Source organism: Pithys albifrons, chromosome 2 (assembly GCF_047495875.1).
Source record: "Pithys albifrons albifrons isolate INPA30051 chromosome 2, PitAlb_v1, whole genome shotgun sequence".
Classification (NCBI taxonomy): Eukaryota; Metazoa; Chordata; class Aves; order Passeriformes; family Thamnophilidae; genus Pithys; species Pithys albifrons.
The window spans coordinates 119,084,613-119,108,466 of NC_092459.1; the positions used below are offsets into that span (position 1 = coordinate 119,084,613).

The 23,854-nt window shown below is 47.4% G+C and overlaps 1 protein-coding gene across 1 annotated transcript; it reads left to right on the top strand.

The window, feature by feature from the left end:
- The first annotated feature begins 1,610 nt into the window (after positions 1 to 1,610).
- XKR6 (XK related 6) lies at positions 1,611 to 22,595 on the top strand. The gene is made up of 2 exons (XM_071547603.1): positions 1,611 to 1,800; positions 21,530 to 22,595. Exons 1-2 carry the CDS (start codon positions 1,617 to 1,619, stop codon positions 22,492 to 22,494), a joined length of 1,149 nt encoding a protein of 382 aa, XP_071403704.1. The 5' UTR covers positions 1,611 to 1,616; the 3' UTR covers positions 22,495 to 22,595.
- Positions 22,596 to 23,854: the final 1,259 nt, after the last annotated feature.

Below are 23,854 nucleotides of genomic sequence, written 5' to 3' on the forward strand. Positions count from 1 at the left end.
TTCCTGCGTCATTCTTCGTGTCCTTGCGGTCTTTCGGGATCTTTCGTCTTCCGTGCCCGTGAACTGCGAGCGGGAGGGAAGGACAAGGTGCTGGAGAAAGGGCAGGGCTTGCAGAGCTGCCTCTATTCCCTCCCAGCTCGCTGTGCCCGGGTGTAATTTGGAGACACAGACGCTGTCGAGGCTCACGTCCTTCCCTCCTGCTCCTCCGTGCTGTGCAGTCTCGCCCGAGCGGCAAGGAATGATCTAATCGTTTTGGCGAAACCCCAGTTCGTGCTGTGAGCCCCTCCCAGAGCCTCCAGAAGGCGCTTCATCCCTCAGCCGTGCTGGCACCGGAGCTGGGACAGATGAACAGTCCCGGAAGGGGACATTTCTAACTACTGACTGGGTCAGATGACCAGCTTTAGGGCTGGCATTAGGTGAAATTATTCCCATCCCAAACAAGGCTACAGCTCAGGATGAGAAGGAAGAACAAATATTAGATCATCAGTCCCTGGAAGTGTTCAAGGCCAGGCTGGATGGAGCTCTGAGCAACCTGGTCTAGTGACAGGTGTCCCTGCCCGTGGCAGGAGCTCGGAACTAGATGAGCTTTAAGGTCCCTTCCAACTCAAACCATTCCATGATTCTGCGATATCTGTGAGCATTAGAAAAGACTCTGTTACAGGAGAGGCTTCCTTTCTTAGATGCCACGAGTCCTTGGCACTTGGGCACCTTATGCTGCCCTGTCTTGACCAACTCCATTTACAAAGGTTGTCCAAATGTCCCCTGAAGGGAAGCTGTGCCCTCAGGGTGAGGTTTGCAGTTCTCTCTGCACGTCTGATATGGAAAGAGACGCAATGGTAGAGCAGTACCTGTGGATCCACCACCTTCTAGTCCAACATTGCCCAAATTCTCAATAGCTGACCAGTGGCAAGGTGTGGCCTTTGGCATCTGTGGGTCACACACGTGCTGAGGGTGAAGGTGGTGTCTCATTGCTCCACTTGTGGTGAAAGTGTCAAATCACAGAACCATAGAATATCCTGAGTTGGAAGAGACCCACAAGGATCATGAAAGTCCAACTCCCAGCCCTGCACAGAACAGCCCCAAGAATCCCACCATGTCCCTGAGAGCATTTTCCAAATGCTTTTTGACCTCTGGGGTTTAACAGAGAACCTCCTTACTAGAGTACTGATGGTCTGTCAATCCACCATCAAGTGTCATGACCAGTATTGGTCAAGTAGCTTCTCCTCATGATGAAAATAAAATGAGGGAGTTGTTTTCTTGTGCTTCACAAGCATTTCCCACCCTCAGACTGCACATTTGGGTGGTACAAGTTAAAGGTTTTTCCACCTGTGCAAAATGAAATATATTTCATGACGTGTTAGTTGTGATGGTGGTATTCAATCAAAGGCTGGACTTAAAGATCTTGGAGGTCTTTTCCAACATTAATGATTGGTTGGATTCTAAAAGTGGCCCTCAGATCTTGCAGGAAGAAGCAGAAGAACTGTGTAGACCCCCCTAGATTCTCTTTCTCCCAGACAACCCGCCCACGGCCCCACTCCTCCTTCTCAGATTCTGACTCATGCCAAAGCCTCACACTCAGCTTTCCCTCCTGTGTTTCCTGCAGGTATATCCGAACCATGTACCTGGGAATCCAGAGCCAGAGGCGGAAGGAACACCAGCGGCGTTTCTACTGGGCTATGATGTACGAATATGCAGACGTAAATATGTTGCGCCTCCTGGAAACGTTCCTCGAGAGCGCCCCTCAACTGGTGCTACAGCTCTGCATAATGATCCAAAAGAACCGTGCAGAAGCATTACCATGTAAGTGGCCCCTCCTTGCCCCCCTGTCCCCACATTCCCAGCCTCCCTCTCTGATTTCACACTCGGCAGCCAATGGATGAGTTGCTTACTTCCCACCCTGGCATGTCGGGGGCTGCCGCTCTGGACAAATCTCATCCCAGCTCTGCACTGGTTTTGCTGGGTGAAATTTCTGCTCATTCCACGGAGGGGAAAAAAATCATTATCAAGGAAAAGATGGGATTCAGCTCTTCCACACCCAGCCCAGGCTAAAGGAGTGATGGTGGTGTGAGGAGGAGGCAGGCGGGCTCTGCTGCCGTGGCAAGTTTCGCTGTTCCTTTGCCACCTGGCACGGGGCAAACACAACCACTCCCTGCCTCAGTTTCCCTCCTTGCATAAGTAGGGTGGTAAAACTGGCCAGATTTGAGTTTGTGTTGTGAGGACAAATGGTTCAATATCTGCTATGCTCTGATGGTGTCAAGTGCAGCATAAGGGGGAGCTTAAAGAGCTAAACACCATAGCACCTTTCCTGATGAGTGCACAGGAGTTAAAGTTCCATGATTGGCATTGTGGTTCTGAGTAAGCTGAAGAAAAGAGAAGAAGGCAGTGATGGGGACAGCGTAGGGACAGAGATGTAGGGAGGTACCTTTGCAAAGGTAGATAGATGATCAGAGGCTTGGAAGCCACCACAGGGAAGTTTTTCAATTCTGACACCCTTCAAATTGGAGTGTTGTGCCAAGCATGGGACATCCATCCCAGCTGAGAGGGATATGGCCCTGTCCCAGCCCTGGGATGAGCAGCTCTCCCAGCCCATGGCCATGCTGGCTGCCTGAGGGTCGGCAGCTCAAGGGGCAATTGTCCTTTACAAGGGTCAACAGTGGTATCAGCTGAGTAGCTCCTGGATTATGCAGCCTCTGCTCAGTTCACACACCAGGGATGACACTCGGCTTCCCAACACAGCCTGGTTGTGGCAAATCATTTCTGACAGACACACGGAGTCTTTGCAGCTGAGGTTGGAATGGAAATTGGAATTAACTTTGGGGTTCAATTTTGCTGGTTGAACCAAGGGCACCACTATCTACAGCATCAGTAAGTCTGTCTGCTGCTCCTTTCCTCCCTGCTTCCAGCATGTCCATCACAGTTGTTTATAGAGGCCTCCCTCCTCCTATTTATGCAGCCTTTTTCTGAAACCTCTCATCACGAACTCTCCAGGCCTCCAAAGTGCTGACATGATGAATATGCCTTTCTACAACTCCTGCTAGAACTGCTCACATTTGCCAGCCCCCTTTTCCTGCTGCTTCCAACGTTCTCAACCCTAGTGAAAACACAGAAATCATTTGCCACGTTTGCCAGGGCGTTACGCACATCGTTGGACTCGCTGCGGAAAGCGCTGGGTGAAGTTTGCCGGCCTCTGTTGTGCTGCAAGTCAGACAACACGGCTCAATAATCCCTCTAGTCTTTCAAATCTGTGGCTCTTTCAGTTTGCCACTTCCAGGCATGGCTGCCTAATCCACTGAACAAGCTGCATCATTTTCCAGCCCCCTCCCTTCTCCAGCTTTGCAGTTCCTCCGCTCCTCCACCGCGCCGAGCCGGCTGCGCTCTCTTCCGAGGCAGCGCACGTCCCCGCCTGCCTTCCCGAGCCCCGGAGGGCTCTTTGCCTGCCACGCTCCAGCAGCCGAGCTCGCCGGGTCCCCAGTGCACCCTCTCCCTGCCTTCCCCCGCCCCGCCTGTGCCAGGAATTGCGGTCGCGCCTCTCGGCGCTGCGATGCTGATGGATGTGAGCAGCGGAGCTTGCTCAGTGCTCCCTGACTCAGGTGCCAGGTTTCCTAGAGCTCCTCCATGGCCATTCCGTGCTCCTGTCTTCCTCCTCTTCCTCCTTCTTCTCCTCCTCCTCCCAGCCAGTGCATAATTACATAAAAGGAAATTAAATGCTGAGAGGAGCCGTTAGCAAAGGGAGCATCAAAGATTTCCTTTAAAGCAGGCAGAAACCAAAGGAATATGGATATTGTTAGGAAGGCAGTGTGCTTAAAAATCAAATCAAGTCTCTCCTGGCTCATCGTGTCCATGGAGCATGGCTCATCACAGAAGAGGCCAGTTCTGGCATCAGCACCAGCTGCATCCCTGAGGGATTCACGCTGGCAAAGCAGCCCCTGGCAGGGCTGATAAAGCCACGTCCAGCCCCTGCTCCTGTGTCCAGACTCCAGCTGTTTCCATATGGTTCACACAGACTCTTATGGATTCATTAAGTGCCAGAGCAAGGTCGATTTACCATTTCCTATGGCACATCCCTCTTCCAAGTCCAAATCCTCCCTGCTCTTCACACTGCAATGCCAAGCCCAGTGCAGGAAGCCAAGCCAGGCTCCAGCTTTCCCCAAATGGGTCAGCTGACATCTCCTTCTGTTTAAGGAGCTTTAGAAGGGGAGTTACTGGAATGATTATCAGGAGGTTTTGCTTTTTGCTCCTGGTTCCTGTGTTAAGAGAGCTGCTGAGGAAAGGAAGAGTTGATACACTGGAGGTCTTTGCTCAGACCCAGATCTCCTTCAGAGCACGGTAGCAGAAAGAACTGATCTTGAAAGGACTAGTAGAAGGGGACACAGTCAGGATAATGCACAATTTCCTGGTTTTCATGTCTACTGGGTGGGTGGCAATAAGGAAAGCCTTGCAGGACTCATTTTACCCTGAGAGGTACTTGTCTCAGAGGGTTGTGTGGAACCTGCATTTATTGTTCCTTCAGCACTCAAAGAACAGAGTTTCACCCAAAAGTGAGGATCTCCTGTGTGGTCTGCTGGGGCAAATGGGTTGGCATCAACTCCGGAATATCCGTGTGGAAGGAGCTGCTGTTGGTAGGCAGGTCCTTTGTGAATGATCCATCTGCTAAAACTGCAGCTCTGTGGGTCCAAAACAGAGTCCACAGAAGGTGAGGGGAAAAGGGTGCCACCAAAACAGGGATCTACCCATGTCCAAAGCAGCTGAAGGAGGTGGAGTGAGATGCTGAGCCTCCAGCAGCACCTTCCTCCAGGGAACCTGGACAGAAGCTGAGTGATGCATTTGTTCCTATCCTTGGGGTTAGGCTGAAGGAGGTGATGGGTCACTGGAGAAGATGCAACCCTGTCCCTCACTCACCTGTCTCTGAGGCTTAGGAGAGGATGGGATGAAAGGATGTCCATCTCTCAGACTTCTGGACAACACTGGCCACGGGACTTGCCCTGATTTAACTGATTTGCAGGGAGAAATATATTAACAACAACAGAAACGGCCCAGCAACCCAGATTCTCCTTCCATAATCACTCCTAGCAGATAATCCACCTCGTTCTTGCAGAACAAACCATCCTTAACCCACTTGACTCCGCAGAGGTGCCGGTTCCTCCAAGCTGAATGTGAAGGACCAGAAATAACCAGCTTAAAGAAGACACCCAACCCCTAGGCAGTCAGTGAGGTGAGAGGGATTCCAGGGTTTTTTGGCATAAATCTCCTCTTAAAGGGGTTTGATTTCACTTTTTTTTTTCATGTGGCTGCTTTAAGGCTTAATGAGATTTAACAGGAGCTCGAACATCCTTCCACTCATGTCATGAGTTCTTTATGCAGAGATTTCCCTGGGAATCTGCCTGCCTGAGGCTGCACTTTTCAGCACGGGGTCTCTCTCCCAAAAAAATCACATCTACCCACCAATGTGTCCTCCTCCTCTACAATCCTGGTGTTGATCTGAAAAGGATTTGCCGTGTAAGCCTTCATTTTGCAAAGTCCTGGAGTCTCCAGGGTTTCATGAGGTGTCTGCACCCTCCACAGCCCACAAGAAGTACTCCAAAGTTGCTCATATATTTAAGCAACATTAACTTCAGGGTATTTTGGGGTTATTCTTTTAAGGAGAGTGATACAAATCAAGCACTAAAAGGGGTTTCAGACATCTCAGCTACTACAGATATGTGCTGGCTACAGAGATATCCTGGTGGAGTCTGCAAATTTTATTGTCCCTCTTAAGCAGAGTCCTACTTTTTATCACCTTCTCCTTCTTTCTGTACCATGTCTGGGGACCATTTTTTGCTGGGGCACACTAAGATGCTTTCCCCTGTTGCTTAGTTTGGAAGACTTAACTGATCTTTTCAGAGTATTGAAGGACAAGCAGCAGGTTAGATTCATCCTCACTGCCCAGAGAAAGCATCCCTTGTTGAGCTGAGTGGATTTGGGATGAGCCAACCTCAAGTTAAACCCTCCTGCCCTTGAGTGAGAGGATTCCTATGTGAATGACAAGGAGTTAAATCTAATGGGGAGATAAATTTCTCAGTTCATTTTCCCCCATTGACAGACCAATAGATAACCAAAAATATGCTGTGAATAAAGGATGTGCTGGAATGTCCTGGTGTAATCGTAGGATAGGGAATATCTCAAGGCACCATGATTGGCTGAGGAGTGGTTTGAGAGCTAAAACCAAGTTTATCTCTAAAGGAAAACATGTGGATGAATTACTTCTTACTCACGCCCCAGAGATCAAACAAAGTTTCTTAGCTGGGACAACCGAGTTAGAGAGGGATGTGGATGGGACCAGAGTGTGCTGGGCTGGAGAACAATCCCTGCAAATAAATACTTGATTCTTAGTAGAGAGTCAGAGAGGACTATGAGTGGGAGATGCCAGGCTAGATGGAAAAGCATGTGCAGGGAAAAGTCCTTGCTGTGGGGTGGTGCTGCCTGTTCTCCACAGGTGTCGTTCAAGTTGGGTGTAACTACATATTTAAACAGTCTCAGACATGAATCCAAGACCCCAAACTCAATCTCTGTGACCTCACAACACAAAATTGTCCCTGTCTGTGGAGAGTTCTGTTGCCATAGTTACTCAACAGATGAGCTGAGGGTCACCCTTTCCACACAGGCATCAGACTCTACAGGGCTCGGTACAAAGAAGATTCCACATGGCATCTCCAGACTCTCTTTGGGATGGGTAAGACCCAAGCAAAGTTCTTTTCTTCCAGAAGCAGAAATCTTGTTCCCTTTTCCTAAGATTCACCAGGAAAACTTCAATGTATGACTAAAAGACTCTCACTCACAGACTTCTCCTTCACAGGAGATGGGATGAGGGCAAGGTCTACCCGAGTCACACTCTGGGCTTTGGCTTGGGCTCTGAGACAGGTCAGAAGGAAAACAGATGCTATAACTTTGCCCAGGGACTTGGAGGCATATTCTTTTCCCCTTTTTCTCATGCCATTCTTTGAGGTGTAAAAGAAATGGGAGCCACCCAGCCCTGTTTCCCTGGGACAGAAGAGGCACAAGCAGAGAAGCAGTTGCTCGTTGCCACATGGGAAAGGGACCCCACCAGCCATGCACTTGCTGAAGGGGCTTGGCATGGAGGAACCAGGATCATCTGTCCTCATTCCACCACAGTTTCCCTTTAAATATTCACCAGCAGACCGAGGAGGCACCTCACAAGATGCCCAGATAGCTCTGAGCTCATAAGCAGCTCTCCTGGGAGGCCACTCATATGACTCAGGTGCTTTGCCAGACTGGGGCATATGGCTCTGCTCCTGCCTCCCCTCCTCGTCACCAGAGCCGGATGACAGCGAGCAATTTGGGGCCCTGCTGGAAGCGACTCGCTGGTCCCCGGCCAGCTCCCAGCAGCATCAAAAAGCCATCTCCACAGTTGGCAGTGGGCACTGAGGACGCCTTGCTCTGGCATGCTGAGAGCAGGCCAAGCCTGAGGCAGGCTGGCATGGCAAACCTTGCCCTATCAACAGCCATATTGTCCCAGCGCGGCGGGGAAGGATTGGATCCAGGAGCCTTTGGAAACCAGTGACAGCTTTTTTTCCCCTTCTTTTCCAATGGGCTTTGGAGCCAGCCCAAAGACAGACGTCATCCCTCAGCCCATCCCCACCTGCAGCTTCTCTGGCCACCACCTTGCCATATCTCTCGCTCTTATTTTTGGAGTGCTGATGAAACCCCTTCTGTTCCTTACCACGTGTCACCGTCACACACAGGACGCGCCACAGCCAATAAAGATGAGTCACCATTCACGGGACAGCTCTGGCACTTGGCCAGTGCTGCCAATTTTAGGTTGTGTCAGCCTGTGGTAATCATTGGGAAGGGGTTACATCATCACAGCACTGCACAAGTGTCAGCTCATGCTGTTCCCAGGAGCTGCAGGGCAGATGGGAAACTGAGGCATGGAGAGAGAGCTGTGAGTAGCCTTGGGGAGGATCTCTGTGCTGCAGGCTCCTGGGGAGTTCACATCAAGCAGATTCCACACAGGAAATTAAAGCTTTTTTTGGGGGTAATTCTGTGCTGAAGGCTTCCTTGGAGACATTCCTCTCATGGCAGGTTTGTGATCAGAGCATAGGAGAAGGTGGCTGCACCCTGCTGTGCAACTGGCTGGTGAAATGCATAGGAATTCAACTCTTTCCATCTTTAGGGTGCAGTGCTGGGTCAACAGAGACCACACAGCCACAGGGATGTGCAAAAAACATAGGGAAGATGCCTGGTGGGTGCTGGGCAGGGACTTCTCTGCTTCTGTCCCTGGTGGAGATGGAGCAGCTCAGGTTGATGCAACTCAAGAGTAGCTGAGTGTTGAAGGAAAAAATTTTCTTGCTTCAACAACTATCAATTGTCTTTTTATGAATAGCTTGAGGTGGCAGTCCTGAGTCTGGGAGTGCAGCAAATTCACTGAGTCAGTAGCAATCTCCTGAAATTACTTCTGTCCTAAGTAGCCTTTGACCAACCTCATGCTCTCAGTGCCCTCAGTACCCCCGTGTCTCCACACAGATGACCCCTGGCAGGGGATGTCCACCAGGCACAGCTTTATCTGTGGCACAGGAGCTCATATCTGATGAACATTATAAATGTCTGATCTATGTTAAGGTGCAAAAAGCTGTTTTTCATCAAGGGAACAGACTCATGGTTTGGTCTCACCCCGTCCTTGGGGAAGGTGATGCACATTAATCTGTTGAAGAGGCAGCCTCAGCTCCATTCTGAACATACAAGAGAAGGCAAACAGACCCAGGGGACAAGCCAGGTTGAACTTGACTTAACATGTTGAGTTCTGGCCTGTTACTCATCACTTAGATCTTTGCAGAGCGGACAAAGCATGGGAAGCAGAGGGAGAAACGGGTTCCTGCTGATATCCTTGGAAAACAGTATCCCTGGTGCTTTCAGCTACCCCACTGCGAGACAGCACCAGCTGCACCACATCCGTTCTTGTCACTTTGTCACTCCCCCTCACAGAAACGCTCTGCCAGACTCGCTTTATTGATGCCAGTCCTGGGCACTCTCCAGGAATGTTGAGATGTTCCTCCTTTTCAGGAGACCAGTCCCCTCACCTGCAGTTACACTGAGGCAATTCCACCAGAGGACCTCTGCCAAACACCAAAGTTTATAAGCCATAAGGTCAGCAAAGTGTGCAGTGCTGGCACATCTCTGAACACACTGAATGAAGAGCTTTTCCTTGGCCAGCGAGTGCGAACCAAGATGGGTTTCCTTCCTCTTCCCCATCATTTCCAGAACTGGGATGAAGCTGTTTCCCTAATGGCCTGCAAACTGTCTGTGTCCAGCCCAAGGCATTATCCAGAGGTGGTTTGCAGGATCCCTGTTTGGACTGTTTGAAGCATTGCCTTGTTGTTGTCTCGTCTCCAGGGAACTGGCCGTGGGAGCTGTGTTTACAGCAGGAGGTTCCTTCACTAAGCCCTGGCAGAAGATGTTGCTTCCCCAATCTGGTGACAAGTCTGTTGGGTTTTATCTAAACATGTCAGAATATGAGCACAGCCACCGAGTCTTGGTCAACCACGTGGTTCAATTATCAGCACAGTCCTTGGCACACTTTCAGCTCCTGGCAGCCAGCACCAATCCAAACACTTCCCATGCTCAGCTCAGGTGTTGGCACAGGCCAAGAACCATTCCCACCAAGCACTCTGGATTGGGCTGCCCTGTTTTGGAGCCTGAGGCAGAATGGATGTACCAGTCAACAGAATTAGGGTTTATTTAGTTGTTGATCCCAGGTTCCAAAGCTGCCCCAGAGCAGGAAAAAGTCATTCTCATGGTTAGTCTCAGAAGAAGACAGCAAAACTCCTTGGGTGTTCCCTTCCCACACTGATGTGCTTTCCCCTGTTTTTCAGAGTATTTTATGCCCACTTGCAAGGTTACAAATATCATTAGTTTTCAAAAATCTCAATATAGGAGCCTCATTCTGATACCTTCAGGGTGTAAACCAGAAGTGACTCTGCTGTACTCAATATACTCAAGAATCTTAGCAAAGATTAGAAGTTGTGACCAGAGTGTCCTTCACAAACAACCAGCTGTTGAATGTGCCATGTGATTTTTCCTTCAAGAGTAACTCTTCTTGGGTTTTGTCCTCTTATTCTTCCCAATTCAAGTAATCACATATTTTGGGTAGTTTTTTGACATGTTGTTCTCAAAGAAGTGTTTTGCTTAGTGAAGGGACAAAGATTAAGTCTCAACAATCAGTTGCCACACAAAACTGCACATTTTTAGCCAAGAGGCTACAAGAGCAGCACAGTCATACTTGGATGGCTTTGGTTTCTAAATATCCATAGGAGATCCATGTCAGTGGTGGTGCTCAGTTCTCCATATCAACTATAAAGGCAGCTTTGGTTGACACTCTTCTCATCTTGGGTGCTTGGTGAGATTTGGATCCCTCTGAGCCACAGCTGATGGCTGTGTAGGTACAAGGATCTTCTCAGGCTGCTCTGACTTCAGAGCAGAGGAAACAGAGCACATGAGGGACCAGAAAGTAGGGCAAGAAATAGCAATGGAAGTCTCTAGAGGTGGCTTGTGTACTTCTCAGGTGGCTTGTTCCCTTCTGTTTGGACCAGGTTTGTGTGACAGACTCTTTTCTGCAAAGAGGGATTTTGCTCTGCTTGCATAGATTTAAATCCTGGCCTTGCTGGAGGTGTTGTCAGAACATCCTGGTGAAGCTTTTCAAGTGAAATCTCTTGGGGTCTCTCGAAGAGCTTCACATCCTCTTGTCTGTGGCTGTTCACTTTTAGGGACTCAGGTGGGGTTCTTTGTCAGTGTGATTCTGAGACAGCAGTTTAAGGCTTCAGATTAACAGGGATTTAACTAAAGGTCTTCATAATGACAGTGATGAGTGTTCAGAGGGTGTCTTGGCCTGACTAGAGCAGCAATTCATGCAGCTTTGGACAAAAATAGACACATGTAAGAGTTCTCATGCTCTGTTTCCAAACAACCTAATCCATGCCCAGGAAATGCTGGTTGCTGCTTTCCCAGCACGTTTCTAATGCTGAGTTAACCCAGGGAATTGATACCTGGTGAAATTTAGACCGAGCTCAGAGCAGACCATCTCTGCTTCATGTGTTTGTGGCATTGGAAGGCAGAGCTGTTGGTTCTGAGCATGTCTAGCAACGTCAACCCAGCCCACATGAGATTCAGAGATTCCTGAGGTTTGTGCCTTTTGGAGGAAGCACTGGGAAAACATGCACTTGGGCATGGTGGGGAGATCCTGGAGAAATACTGGCACTCCTGGGGTATGTGTTACTGGGCTGCATGAACCCCAGTTTAAGTGACAAGAGCAGCTCTTCTGCTTGGAAACACCATCAAATGTAGCCCCACACCAACATCAAAACCTCCATCAACAGATTAATGACACTTCTGGTTTACTTGCCAAAAATCACACCCTCAACACCCTCAAAACAGCACCCAGTGAAGTGGAACAAGCTGCTTTCAGTGAGAATTCTTTTCTCCACCTTTTCTTAACATTCAGGCAAAGCTTCAAAATGGAAGAGCCATTTCAAAATAAACAACTTCATATTATAAATACTTTCATATAATTATTGTCACGCTGACAGGAACTCCAAAAGTAAGACTAGTCTTGTTGTGTGTGTTCCCACTTCATGATTGCCTCCAGCTTCCTTAGGACTGAAGCTGTTCACCAAACTCATCCCAAATTCCTGAGTGGTCTTAGACACCTGCCATGCATTTCTCCCCCAGAAAAGTGTGTTTGTGAAGTCACTTTTCTTTAAACCCACCACTAGAGTCCCATCAGAGACTCTGGTGACTGGCTGGACCTTCAGAAGGGGCTGTTTTTCTTAAGGAAGGATTTGTCTCTGTCTCTAGCAATGGACTCACACTGCCATTCTCCTCAGACATAACTCTGGGAGCATAACTGAGATCAGGTTTCTGGAGGGATCAACCTGTAGTGCTAAAATAACTTTTTTTTTCTGGCATAAAGCTGTCTGCACATCTGAGTTACACTTTACCTGAGCTCCCCCTGCCGTGCCTGGGCTCCTCAGAGCTGTCCAGGCACAGCAGCCACCTGGACTAATTTGCTCTGCCCAGTCTGGAAAATCTGTTATTATGAGAGGCTCCATCTCCAGGAGCTGACCCACAGGTCTTCCACATTAATTTTAACATGATGAAAGGGATTATACAACTGTGGTTTTGGTAACTGTGATCAGATTTTCTCTATACCTGTAAAGCAAACCATGCACTGGCATTCAGGTGATTCTGTTAAGTTGGTCTCTGGTACAGTTTTGGCCAACCAGCCCTTCCCCAAAGCTTTCCCAGGCATGAGAAAACAAATGCACATAATCCAAGAACCATTCCCAAAAGGCAGCTTGAATAAAACTACAGAGAGATTTTAATTATGTGGACATGGCAAACTCTGCCAGTTGGGCTCAGCATCAACAAGCAGTCCTGGCTCTGTTTCTCCTTTCCTGGTTCAGAAACCACCACCAAATTCTCTCCAGCTCTGGATTCCCATGTGTGCTTCTCCTCTCTGCTGTTTTTTATGAGCTGTTTTATGTGGTGGCAAATCCCTATGCAGGATCAGAGATCTTGGTTATCCAAGCAAGGTGAGGCTTGTTTGAAGATCTCTGCATATATAAGGACTAAGATTTCTCCAAAGTGCTGCCAGAACTGTCTCAGCTCTGGAACAGGTGTCAGCAGCTTTTTCCCTGCATAAATAGGCAAAAACTGAGATACCTGCACTCAGGCTATTTTGGAAAGCAAATAGTGGACTCCATGCTGATGAGGATTGTTCATACAGCTCTGCTGGGACCATCTCAATGATGTAACAGAGGGACATTGTGTTTCTGCTGCCACTAGAGAATGGTGACAAGTCTGTCTGGCTGTTCTAGAAAATGCCACTTGAGTATGTCCTTTGTCCAAGCACGGCTACCTTGTCTCACCAGGAGGGTACTGGGGGGTTGGTTTGCCTGCTTGGCCTTCAATGTTGTAAAATCCTTGTGTTGTACCACTTGAATTTGCCAATGTTTTGTTGGGTCTGTCAACTTCTGCTCTGCAGGAGCCGGTGTGGGCTATTCTGCTCATCTTGGAGCCAAGAACAGGGCTCTCCAGTCCTGCTTTCTGCTCTCCTCACCTTGCTGGGACTCAGGGCTCTCCCCTGAGCTCTTCTGGGGAGTTGGTGGTACCAAGGGTGCTTTTCATCTTATCCACTTCCCCTTGTTCGGTCATTTCAGTTTGATGCCCATCCCTGGAAGTGTTCAAGGCCAGGTTGGATGAGAACCTGAGCAACCTGGTCTAGTGGATGGTCTCCCTGGCCATGGCAGGGAGGTTGGAATAAGATGATCTTTAAGGTGCCTTCTGACTCAAACCATTCTTTGATTCTGTGATCTGTGGGTAGAATCCATGGAGAGACAGAGAAGCATTTCCAGAGTGCAACTCATCCCATGGCCCCGACAACACTCCTTGGGAGAGATAAACCCTGAGGCACTCGATGCATGGAAGATCTTCATTATGAGTGTTTCAAAACAGGGTGGGGAAGCTTTACCCATCCTGATGTGGTGGGTGACATCCAGCATTTTCACCAGGAGATTTGACACTTGGCTGAGGTTATTCAAGGACAATCCAGAACAGTGGGCAGATTATCCCATTTCTGCCTGGCCCGGGGTGCTCGTGCCTCCTACAGAAGGATCAGTTGCTGGCTGGAGTTCAGGAGGAGATACAAGACTCGATGGCCACAGGGCCTGAGTGGGTTTGGCAGTGCCTGAGTTCACAGAGGAGATGAATAGGAGGAGACATGACAGAAGCAGCCGAGATAATGAGAGCGCAGATCAGCAGAACGTGGCCGGTCACCTCTTCCAGCAGCACAGAGAAAGGGGCACTGGGGACAGCTGAAAGGCAGCAGGATGAAAGGAGGGCAAAGAGAGTTCTTTGGAAGAAGCACAATCCCCAGTGAACCCACAGATCTCAGCTCCTCAAGGCAGTGCTAAGGCAGAGGCTGCGGGAAGGAGCTGAAAAGGGATTCAGCGTTTCTGGGGTCATTAAGAACAACTTAATTTAGCAAAGGAAAAAGGTTTCAGGAAGCAGCATTTCAGGACAGGAGCCAGCCTTTAACTGTCAAGGGACAAGGAGGGCAACCCTCCGTGTGAACAAGCTGTTCTGAGCTTGCCTTGCGATGGATTTTCTCATGATGAAAGGTTTGGGAACATGGATGTTCCTCTGGTCTTATGTGGAAGAGCCCTTCTTGTTCTACCTTAGCCATGGACTATCCTGTACAGAAACTCAGTGCAAGCCTTGTGACAAGAAGTCCCAGTGGGATTCAGTGGTAGAAGACTTCTTTTGGTTATCCAGACCTACTTGGCAATTTGTCCCTGAAGGGAGTTACTTACCTTTGTTTCCTGCCTTTCCCAGCCACCAGCAGTTTTCTATTTCTTATGGACACTGCGTGCTGTGGGAGTTGGACCCTGGGGAGAACAGGGTTGTGATGCTCCTTGAAGGAAAGTCTCAGATGCTGAGGATTGGAAACTCACCCCTCACCCAATGAAACTAAAACATTTTCCATGGGAAAGGAGCAAAGGACATGACACTGGTGTAACTCTGGTGTAACCTCTCCCCAGTCTTCCCAGTGTCAAGCTCTGGTTTTTCACCCCTGGTCACTCTGGCTCTGAGCAGAGTCCAGAGGTGTCACATAGATGTGAGGAGGCCATTCCTGAGTCAGACTTTTGAATTATGTTCATAGTGTTCATTGCCATAATGCATTGGTGGAGAAACTGGTTAAGGAAGTGTGAGGAAAAGGAATGGTAAAATGGTCTATGCAGCCCTTTATTATTTGTTCCTTATTTTTTCATGTTCAAAGGGAAGAACAAAGAGCGAAAATGAAGGAAAGAAGACCAAAATCATTCCCTCTTCTGATGGGAAAGAATAAAGAATGATCAAGCATCAAAATCCATCAGGAAACAATGAAAATCAGACCTTGGGTCCGACTCTGACCCCTTTTACTCTGATGCAAATAAATAAAAACAGATAAAAAATAAGAGGGAGCGACTTTCAGGCAATGTTGTTACAAAAGCAGGGCCTGGCTCGATCTCTTTTGTGTAGAAATGCATTTTCACTGAGTGTGCCTCAAAGTGAAAGCCTGTTCCTCAGCTCCCACTCAGCTCTGGGGAGGAAGATGCCACCCAAAGGGGAAACACACCAACAGGGTTCACAGCACAGAACCCTGAGGAGGCAGTGAGTGCTGGGGAGGAACCAGGCATGGCACTGGGCATGGAACAAGCTCTGCCTTTGCCCAGGGATTGGTGGAAGCTCTCGTGTCACACACAATGTTTGCTGTCCAGCTCACCCGGGAGAAACGTGGTATCTTCCCGGTTTGTTTTAGTGGAGTCTTAAGGAGAATAATGTCCAAAAAACCCCAAAAAATAGAGCACTGTTTAGGCATAATTTTCAACTTTAAAGGGAAAGGCACCACGGTGGATACTTAGGGAATGTGCTACAGTGAGTGCATTCAAATTGCTGACAGCCAACAACCTGCAGCTGGATGTGTGATGAACATTGTACATACCCCTGGTGAATAAACCTCTCTCCTCAGCTGAACCACACTGCAAGTAAGGCAAAAATGGGTATATTGTTCATTTTAAATATTCATCTGTGTGTGTGTGTGTGTGTGATTTTCCTACTGCTTTTATTAGACTGGTTGTAAAACCATATGGAAATTGCATAGCAGGAATAGGCTGGATAGGCAGGGATGGTTTTCCATGCTGTGTTTTTATTCCTGGGCTTTAAAAACGGCAGTGACAATTTAAGGGGAGTCATTGTTTTGATTCTTTTGTGTGGATGTGGATTTCTCAAAGATCCACATTACAAATCTGAGCTGACCTTTTCTTTTTCTGAACCGTCAGTAGGAACTGGGGGATGAAAACCCAAACAGGATGAAATTCAGCATCTCCCTGTGAGCTTCAGCAAATCTTCCCTTAACTCAGAGGAGTTCAGGCTCCTCTCCTCTTGTATCAGATCACTGCCTGCATTATACCCAAGTCCACTCTTATTTTCATGATCCAGAGCAATGGCTTTTGTTTTCCTTTCTCAGAGAGTCTATTCCTTGCTCTGACATTCTCAGAAGTTTGATGTTTGTTATCCCTGCCTTATTCCCAATGATTTCTCATCTCTCTTCTCCATTTATGCCACATGTGTGTTGTCCACTGAGGGCTGTTCGTGAGCTCCCTCTGAGAAATGCAGAGTTAGTAAGGGAAGAAGTCAGTGATGCCGTGAGTGACCTCCCCCAAAGCAGAACTCCAAGCCACGTTAGTGTAGGGTAAGATAACAAGTAAAGGTCCTTTAATAACACAGGGCCTACAGCCCACAGGAATACAGGATGACATGCATGTGCTCCAGTTCTTGTTTCCATGGCTTTTATAATAAGATCCCTCCAATCATTGCTTTACACATTTCTCAGTCTAGCCCCAGCTCCACCCCTGGTCCAACCCCTGGAATTGGGTCTGGGGTCATCAAGACCCTCTGTCTTCATCAGCTCCTCTTCCTCGGGCACACAAAGGTCCCTTGGAGTTCATCCAGTTCTGACTTCTGGGTCACTCTGACCTGTGTTTGTGTTTCCTTCTGTAGGCCTTCTGATATCCTTCAGCTGTACCTTAGAAAGGAGTCTAAACAAGATTAATTAACTAAAGGAATTTGAGCTCCCTGTTCTGGGACAGGGGTAGTGATAGAAAGGCGTTAAACTTAAACTGTTAGAAATATTAACCCTCTAAAAATTTACAACCACTGTGTTCCTAAAATCTACAAAATGTGAAAATCAGAACAAAAACCCTTTCGGCATCATCAGAATAAAGCCAGTCCAAGATGCTGGTTGAGTTCAGCTCCAGGTTCAGACACCTAAACAAAGGTGTCTCTGATGGAGGTGCCTCCATGTGTTGGGGAGTCCCATCTCCCCTTGTATTCAATGGAGATACAGACAATACAGCCACAGTGTCTGAATAAGGACTTTCATACAACTCTGGCAACAATGACTAAGGAAACCATTTTTTGAGTGTCACCTGCTGTCACTCGAGATGCCCTGAGTACCCTCCCTCACTCCAGCTCTCAGCTCAAAAATATTCTTGCCTTCTGTGTGCAAGTTTGTCACATCTGCCAGCCCCACAAGGAGGTCTGGAATATCCCAAAGCATCTCAGATGTTGCTGGATTCCCACCTGAGGTGGTTGCACTAAGCCTTCATTCTCTGTTGCCTAAAGTGAGAGGCATCATTTAAGCATGGACAGCCTGGGGGGAGTCTCTGCAGCAGGAGCTGAACCCTGGCAAGGTGCACTGTGGTGTGAGGGACATCTATTCCCTGCTTTCACTTGGATCTCCCAGAGACCTTGGGCAAATCCTGTAAATCTCAATGCTCCATCTGTCAAATGGGACATTATAGAGCTCTGCCTTTCTGTGCTGGATGTAGGTTAGGAGGTGTCTCACCATGAGGACTTCAGGGCTCGTTACTAAAGGGATCTGGGTATTCATTGCTGGGATGTGCCATTCAAGGCACAGGGAATTGACTCCTGGATGGTGCTGACTTTGGCCTGTGAGCCACTCCTCTTCCTGGCAGGTGGCAGCAGGAATTGGAAGGGCTGTTGTGCAGTTTGAAGACAATCCCAGTCCATGCCAGTCTTGCTTGTTACAGACAGGTGGGATGCAGATCCCACAGATCCCACAGGGCTTCCAGCCCCATAACAGCTGATGTGCTCCTGGCTTGAGAATGCTCACAGATGTGGTTGTGCACGGTGGGAATGTTCCACTCCCAAGACTAAGAACAGGGTGGGAGGAGTGGGAGTGGGTTTTTTGAAGTGATTTCAGTTTTTATTCAACCTCATCCCTTTGATAAACAAATTTTGGAAGGGGGTTGAAACCTACTCATGGTAGATGGAGGTGCGTCAGTCACCATGTGCAAAAATCATAATCAAAATAAAAAATTGCTTCTCATGTGATCCAACTTTCTGGGACTTTTTGTTCTAGTTATAATTGGAGAGATCTCTGTAGTTGGTTAGAAATAAGGTCTGGAGAAGTGGGGGGAAAAAAGAGGCAGTTTATCCCGTAGTCCGTGAGAATTGTGAACTGTGTGAAGATGTCACAGGGAAAGACGGGAATAAGAAACTCATGACTGAGATGACAAAAGTGCTGTGTCATTTAAGTCTGAATGAAATAGCCAGGGAATAATTTCTGTGGCAACACAGTAAGAAGGACTGAAGAAATCTTCATAACGCTCCATGGTTCCTGCTGACATCCACCTACGGATCTCACCCCCTTTCACCCAGGTCCATCACTGGGATGCCAAAACTCACATTCACCACAGACTTGTGAATTTTTAAACAACAGCAGAAATATGTCAAAACATCGAGAGATGCTTCATTGCCTCCCTCAGATCTTGGTGCAAATTAGGAGACAATGAGCTGTTTGTGAGGGTAGGACTCATCCCGCCTGACTGCCAGTCCTCCCCGGGCAGGGGATGGAGTCAGATACCTTGGGAGCATGAGTCAACCTCTCCCTGTCCCCCAGATGGATCTTAGGACAGGGTGAATCACGTTCTGGGGGTGTCTGCCTCTCTCTGCTGACAGGGAGAGACGTTCAGATGACTATCAGCAGGCAGGGTATCGAGTGACTCAACAGGCGGCCGCTCAGCTCGGTGCAATTTACAGCCAGGGCTGGGATGAGTGGAGGGTTCTGCACCACAAACATTACAGAAAAGCCTTTCTGTGTGTACTGAGGGGTTGGTCTGGGTGTCTTTTATTCCTCTCTCCACTCTACAATAAATAAGCCCAACAGAAACATTTTTAAACCGGGGTGACACTTCTGTCTCTTGTGGGTTGGCACTGTTTGAGTTTCAGTGTTCAGGTACATCTAATGCCTTACCAGTTTCTAGTGAAACAGCACTAAAATAAGACAATAAATGACATATTCTTTCCCTGCTAATCGTGGAAAGGTTCTAAACTGAATAGCTAAAAGACACTGCAACAAACAGTACTTATACACATAACTTAAATATTGTGTGGCATCGCTCAGCCTTTGATAACTGTTAATTATGTCTACCAAAGATGTAACACATCTGGGAGGTTTAAAAATAAATCTCATCTACATCTGCTTGGGGCTCAGGATGTTCACATTCAGAAGTTTCCATCCTTTATGAGGAGAGACTGAGGGAGCTGGGCCTGTTTGGTCTAGAGAAGAGAAGGCTGAGAGGGGATCTCATCCATACATACAAATATTTCCAAGGCCACTGCCAAGGGGATGGTGCCAGACTGTTTTCAGTGGTGCCCAGGGACAGGATGAGGAGCAATGGCCATAAAGTAGAACATGAGAAGCTCCATCTCAACATGGGGAAGAACTTCTTTCCACTGAGGATAGAAGAGCACTGGAAAAGGGTGCCCAGGATGGTCATGGAGTCTCCCTCTCTGGAGACATTCCAAACCCACCCGGATGTGTTCCTGTGTCACCTGCTCCAGGTGACCATGCCTTGGCAGGGTGGTAGGGCTGGATGATCTCCAGGGGTGCCTTCCAACCCCAACTATTCTGTGATTAGATTCCCCAAGTCATTTATGCCATTGTTTCTTATTGAGGACTCAGATTTCAGGAAAAATTATGATTTTCTCAAAGCTGGTGGCTTAAAACTTCCCTGTTTGATAAGGCCACTGGTCTTACTGGTTTGTGGTTTGTTGTTTTTTTCAAAATTTAATCAGAATGCTAAAGCAGGTGTGAGCCCAAAGGCAAAAGATTCAGAGAGAGACACTTGAGAGCTGATGGAAAGACATAACTTTTGGTGCACCTGCAGGTTGTGACAAAATTCCAGTGAGGGGCAGAGATGAAGGTCTGTCATCCTTCCTGGCCACCTTCTCCATCACCTCTCCTCCAGATACAGATAGGTTGGAAGGAGGAGAAATCTAACCCCACTGCACTGGAGGGGTGTAGATAAAGTCTATAGAGCGAGGTCTGAAGAGCCACTGGATCTTATTTGCATTCCCATGGAAGCCAGGACACTGTGGGCAGAGAGAAAGGAAAACAGGAGAAGCAGAAATTGAAGGTGTTTGGGCATTTTAGCTTTTTAACTGCTGAAGAAAGATGTTCCTTGGGGTTTTTTTTAAGCAGTAAAATTAAAATAAGAGCTGGTGGGAAACAGGTGATAGTTAAGGTCCCTTCCAATGGAGGCAAGTCTATGAATTTCTGACCTTCCAGTGTGTTACACATCATAAAGGTGGTGTGATTTGTTGTGCTTGCAGCCAGTAGCATTTTTCCTGTGGTGTTTATAGATGATGCTCCCAGACAAATATGTGGCCAAGGCCCAATCAAACTATGGCTACCAAAACATGGATTTTGATCCATCATCTGTTCCCTCACCTGCAGAACTCTTGTGCAGTGAGCAGCACTGGGAGCAAAGGAATAAGATGCCAGTGGTTCTTTCTTTTCCCGGGAATCGGTCGATTGATTTTTATTGTGATGCTTTGCTCAATGAGTTGTTCAATCTACCCTTGAGATAATCAATGCTATTATATTTTTAAAAGCCTCTGAGGGATAGTGGGTCACTATTTTATCTTTTGGAGAAAGTAAATCGTTTAAGTGTTGTTTGAGATGGGGAATAAGATAAGTCCCCTCTGGAATACCATGGGATGCCTGCTGAGGGTGACCCCAGGGCTGATGAGAGCATTCCTTGGGGTCTGAGTGCTCTGGGCACAGCTGAGTGCTGGGATTGGCACCCTCAGTGGTCCCAGACAAGGCAAGGGGTGGACCAGATCCAAGGTGTCTTCAGGGGGTCACACCAGGAGCAGAAAGAGACAGGGCTGGACACCAACTGTGACTTGGGTCTATGGTCCATCCAGGAGACAAGGCTGGAGATGAGCTACCTCCAACATATGTCTTCAGTCCATCCTGGAAACAGGGCAGGGGATTATCTGAAGGGATCAGATTCTTTATTTAGGGACCATTTGGAAGGTATTGATGAGCCTTGGTGCTCCCTGTATTTATATATTTCTCTGCATGAGGCAAATAACCTGCTTATTTTTTCCAGAGGCAAATGCAAATGAGGATTCCTGAGAAAGGCAGAATAAATGGGAATGTTGCTTATATCAAAGTATTTTAGAATAAAAAAGAATCCATGGGGTTGCAGGGAGTAGAGAGGTCCTCTTCTAGCATTCCAAGATAGATTCCTTTCTACAGAAAATAACGTTCCTTCTTGGGCTGCAGAGTTTAGATGGGATCTGGATTTCAAATTCTCAAGTGTGGATCTAATCAGGAGGAGCACAGAGGCCACTCCCTGTTAGAAGAGAAGAGCTGGGGTGGGGTGGCAGAGCCAGTGGCTCGTGGAGATGAGGATAACATGTCAGAGAACTCCTGAATGCAGCATCCTTTCCAATTCCCACACTGATATTTCTGTATTTCTCTCCTCCAGACCGTAAGGACAACCTGGCGTGAGTTGAACCTTCAGGCTACTGAGCCTGCCCCAGATGCAATAATGTAGTGAGCAGATGATGTTTTCCACCAAACCTCCTGTCTAACTCAGTGGATCTGTGTGTCTTCCGGCAGGTGTGTCCTCTGTGGCCTCCCTGATGTCCCTGGCTTGGGTGCTAGCCTCCTATCACAAGCTTCTTCGGGACTCTAGGGACGACAAGAAGAGTATGAGCTACAGAGGGGCCCTCATCCATCTCTTCTGGCGCCTCTTCACCATCTCATCCCGAGTTATTTCTTTTGCTCTCTTTGCTTCCATCTTCCAGCTCTACTTTGGGATCTTTGTAGTGGTCCATTGGTGCGCCATGGCTTTCTGGATCATCCATGGTGGGACAGATTTCTGCATGTCTAAGTGGGAGGAGATCCTCTTCAACATGGTGGTAGGGATTGTGTACATTTTCTGCTGGTTTAATGTCAAGGAAGGGCGGACTCGATACCGAATGTTCGCGTATTACACGGTGGTCCTGACGGAGAACGCGACCTTGACGCTCCTGTGGTATTTTTACAGAGATCCCGACACCACTGACTCATATGCCGTGCCAGCACTGTGTTGTGTCTTTCTTAGCTTTGCTGCTGGGATAGCTTTGATGCTGTTATATTATGGTGTGCTGCATCCCATGGGGCCGAGAGCAAAGATCCTTGTCAGCTCCTGTTGCGCCGAGCTGCTCTGGGGCATTCCTTTGCCCCCCGATGTTGAGCCCATGGCACCCCAAACCCCTGGGTACCGGGGGGCCCAGGCTACGCCCACCAGAGCGGTCACGGAGCAACAGGAGGAACTCACAGCTGACACTTGCTTGCCCGTTTTCCAGGTGAGAGCAATGGTTCCATCTACTCCATCTGGGCGACCCTACCCCCCCGAGGGGCCTCTCATTAAGATTGACATCCCGAGAAAAAGATACCCTGCATGGGATGCTCATTTTGTAGACAGGAGGTTAAGAAGAACTATCAACATCCTCCAATATGTCACCCCCACAGCTGTAGGTATTAGGTATAGAGATGGACCTCTCTTATATGAGTTGCTACAATATGAATCTTCACTTTAAAAGCTCCTTAAAGCAAAAGCAAAAGAGGGGACCTTATTTTTGTTTACGGTAAACACAGATCATGAAACAAACACAAACCTTCAGATAAGCTTTCTTTCTGGTTGCTGTATGTATAAAAAAAAGAAAAAAAAGATATTCTCTATGTTTTGTAAGTAAAAACAAAAAGAAAAACTTTTCTTTTGTTTTTTACACACAAGAAACAGTATTTCAACTTCCACACCTAGGATTCACAGGTGGAGAAGGAGGCATCTCCACATCAGTTTTATACCGTACACCAAGTGTAGAACATTATTTATGGGATTGGTGCTGATTGAAAAATAAAAAAACAAACAAACAAACCTACAACTGCCTTATGCCCTTAGGTGCTGAGTTTCATTAAGTACTGTCACCTTTCTCATGCAAATCTCTTTGATGATTATATGCCAGGAAAAAAAAACAAACAAAAAAACAAAAAACCAACTGAAATGCAAACCTTAAAATTAAAAAAAAAGAAATAAAAAAAAGAACAACAACAATAAAAAGAGAGAAATGTACGAAAAAAAAATCCGGTTGCTCTTATTGGCTTTAGCAGAAAAAAAACCCCAAATGTCTAAAGATAAGAAAGCAAAGCCAAGGCATCCCCAATGGAGTTTGGTTTTACCAACAGCTGAAAGACAAAATCAGGTCCGTGAGATAATTTGGAAAGGACTTTATAACACCAGTTGGCCAAGCCTGTGAGCCTTGACCGAGTCGTGTTATAAACAAGATCCCGCCACGGAACCGCTTCCCTCGTGGAAACGGATCCCATGGAGTGGTGGCTTTGCCCCAGGTCTGTGTGATAATGATGGATCTGATCTTGTTTCCACCAAGTGCATGTGCTGAAGCACCACTGTCTTCAGTGGAGCAAAGAACAACAGTCCGAGCCCAGAATAAGGCCTGCCACCTTGAATTCTGGAAAACCAGAAATTATTGAAATTCTATACCAAAAACTGAAGTCCATTCACACATATCTAATGGTTATTTCAGTAATAATAAAACTCAGCATAGTAGCAAAAAGCGAGTCAATTTAAAGGCACAATACTTGATCAGTGACTGGCAAAATAATTTGACCTACTGTATCATTTTAAGGCTGTGAAAGGCATACATGTATTATTTGTAATCTCATGTAAGACCTGTCATGTCTCATTCAGTGCGAGCCTTAAAGTGATTGTAAAGCATCCTTCGTTCCATTTTGGGGATTTTTGGGTTTTGATTTTTTGTTTTGTTCTGTTTTGTTTTTAAGGAAAACAAAACATGAAAAGTCGGGATCTAAAAAAAAAAAAATCTCAAAAACAAACAAAAAAAAAGGCAAACAAACAACAACAAAACAACCAACAAACTT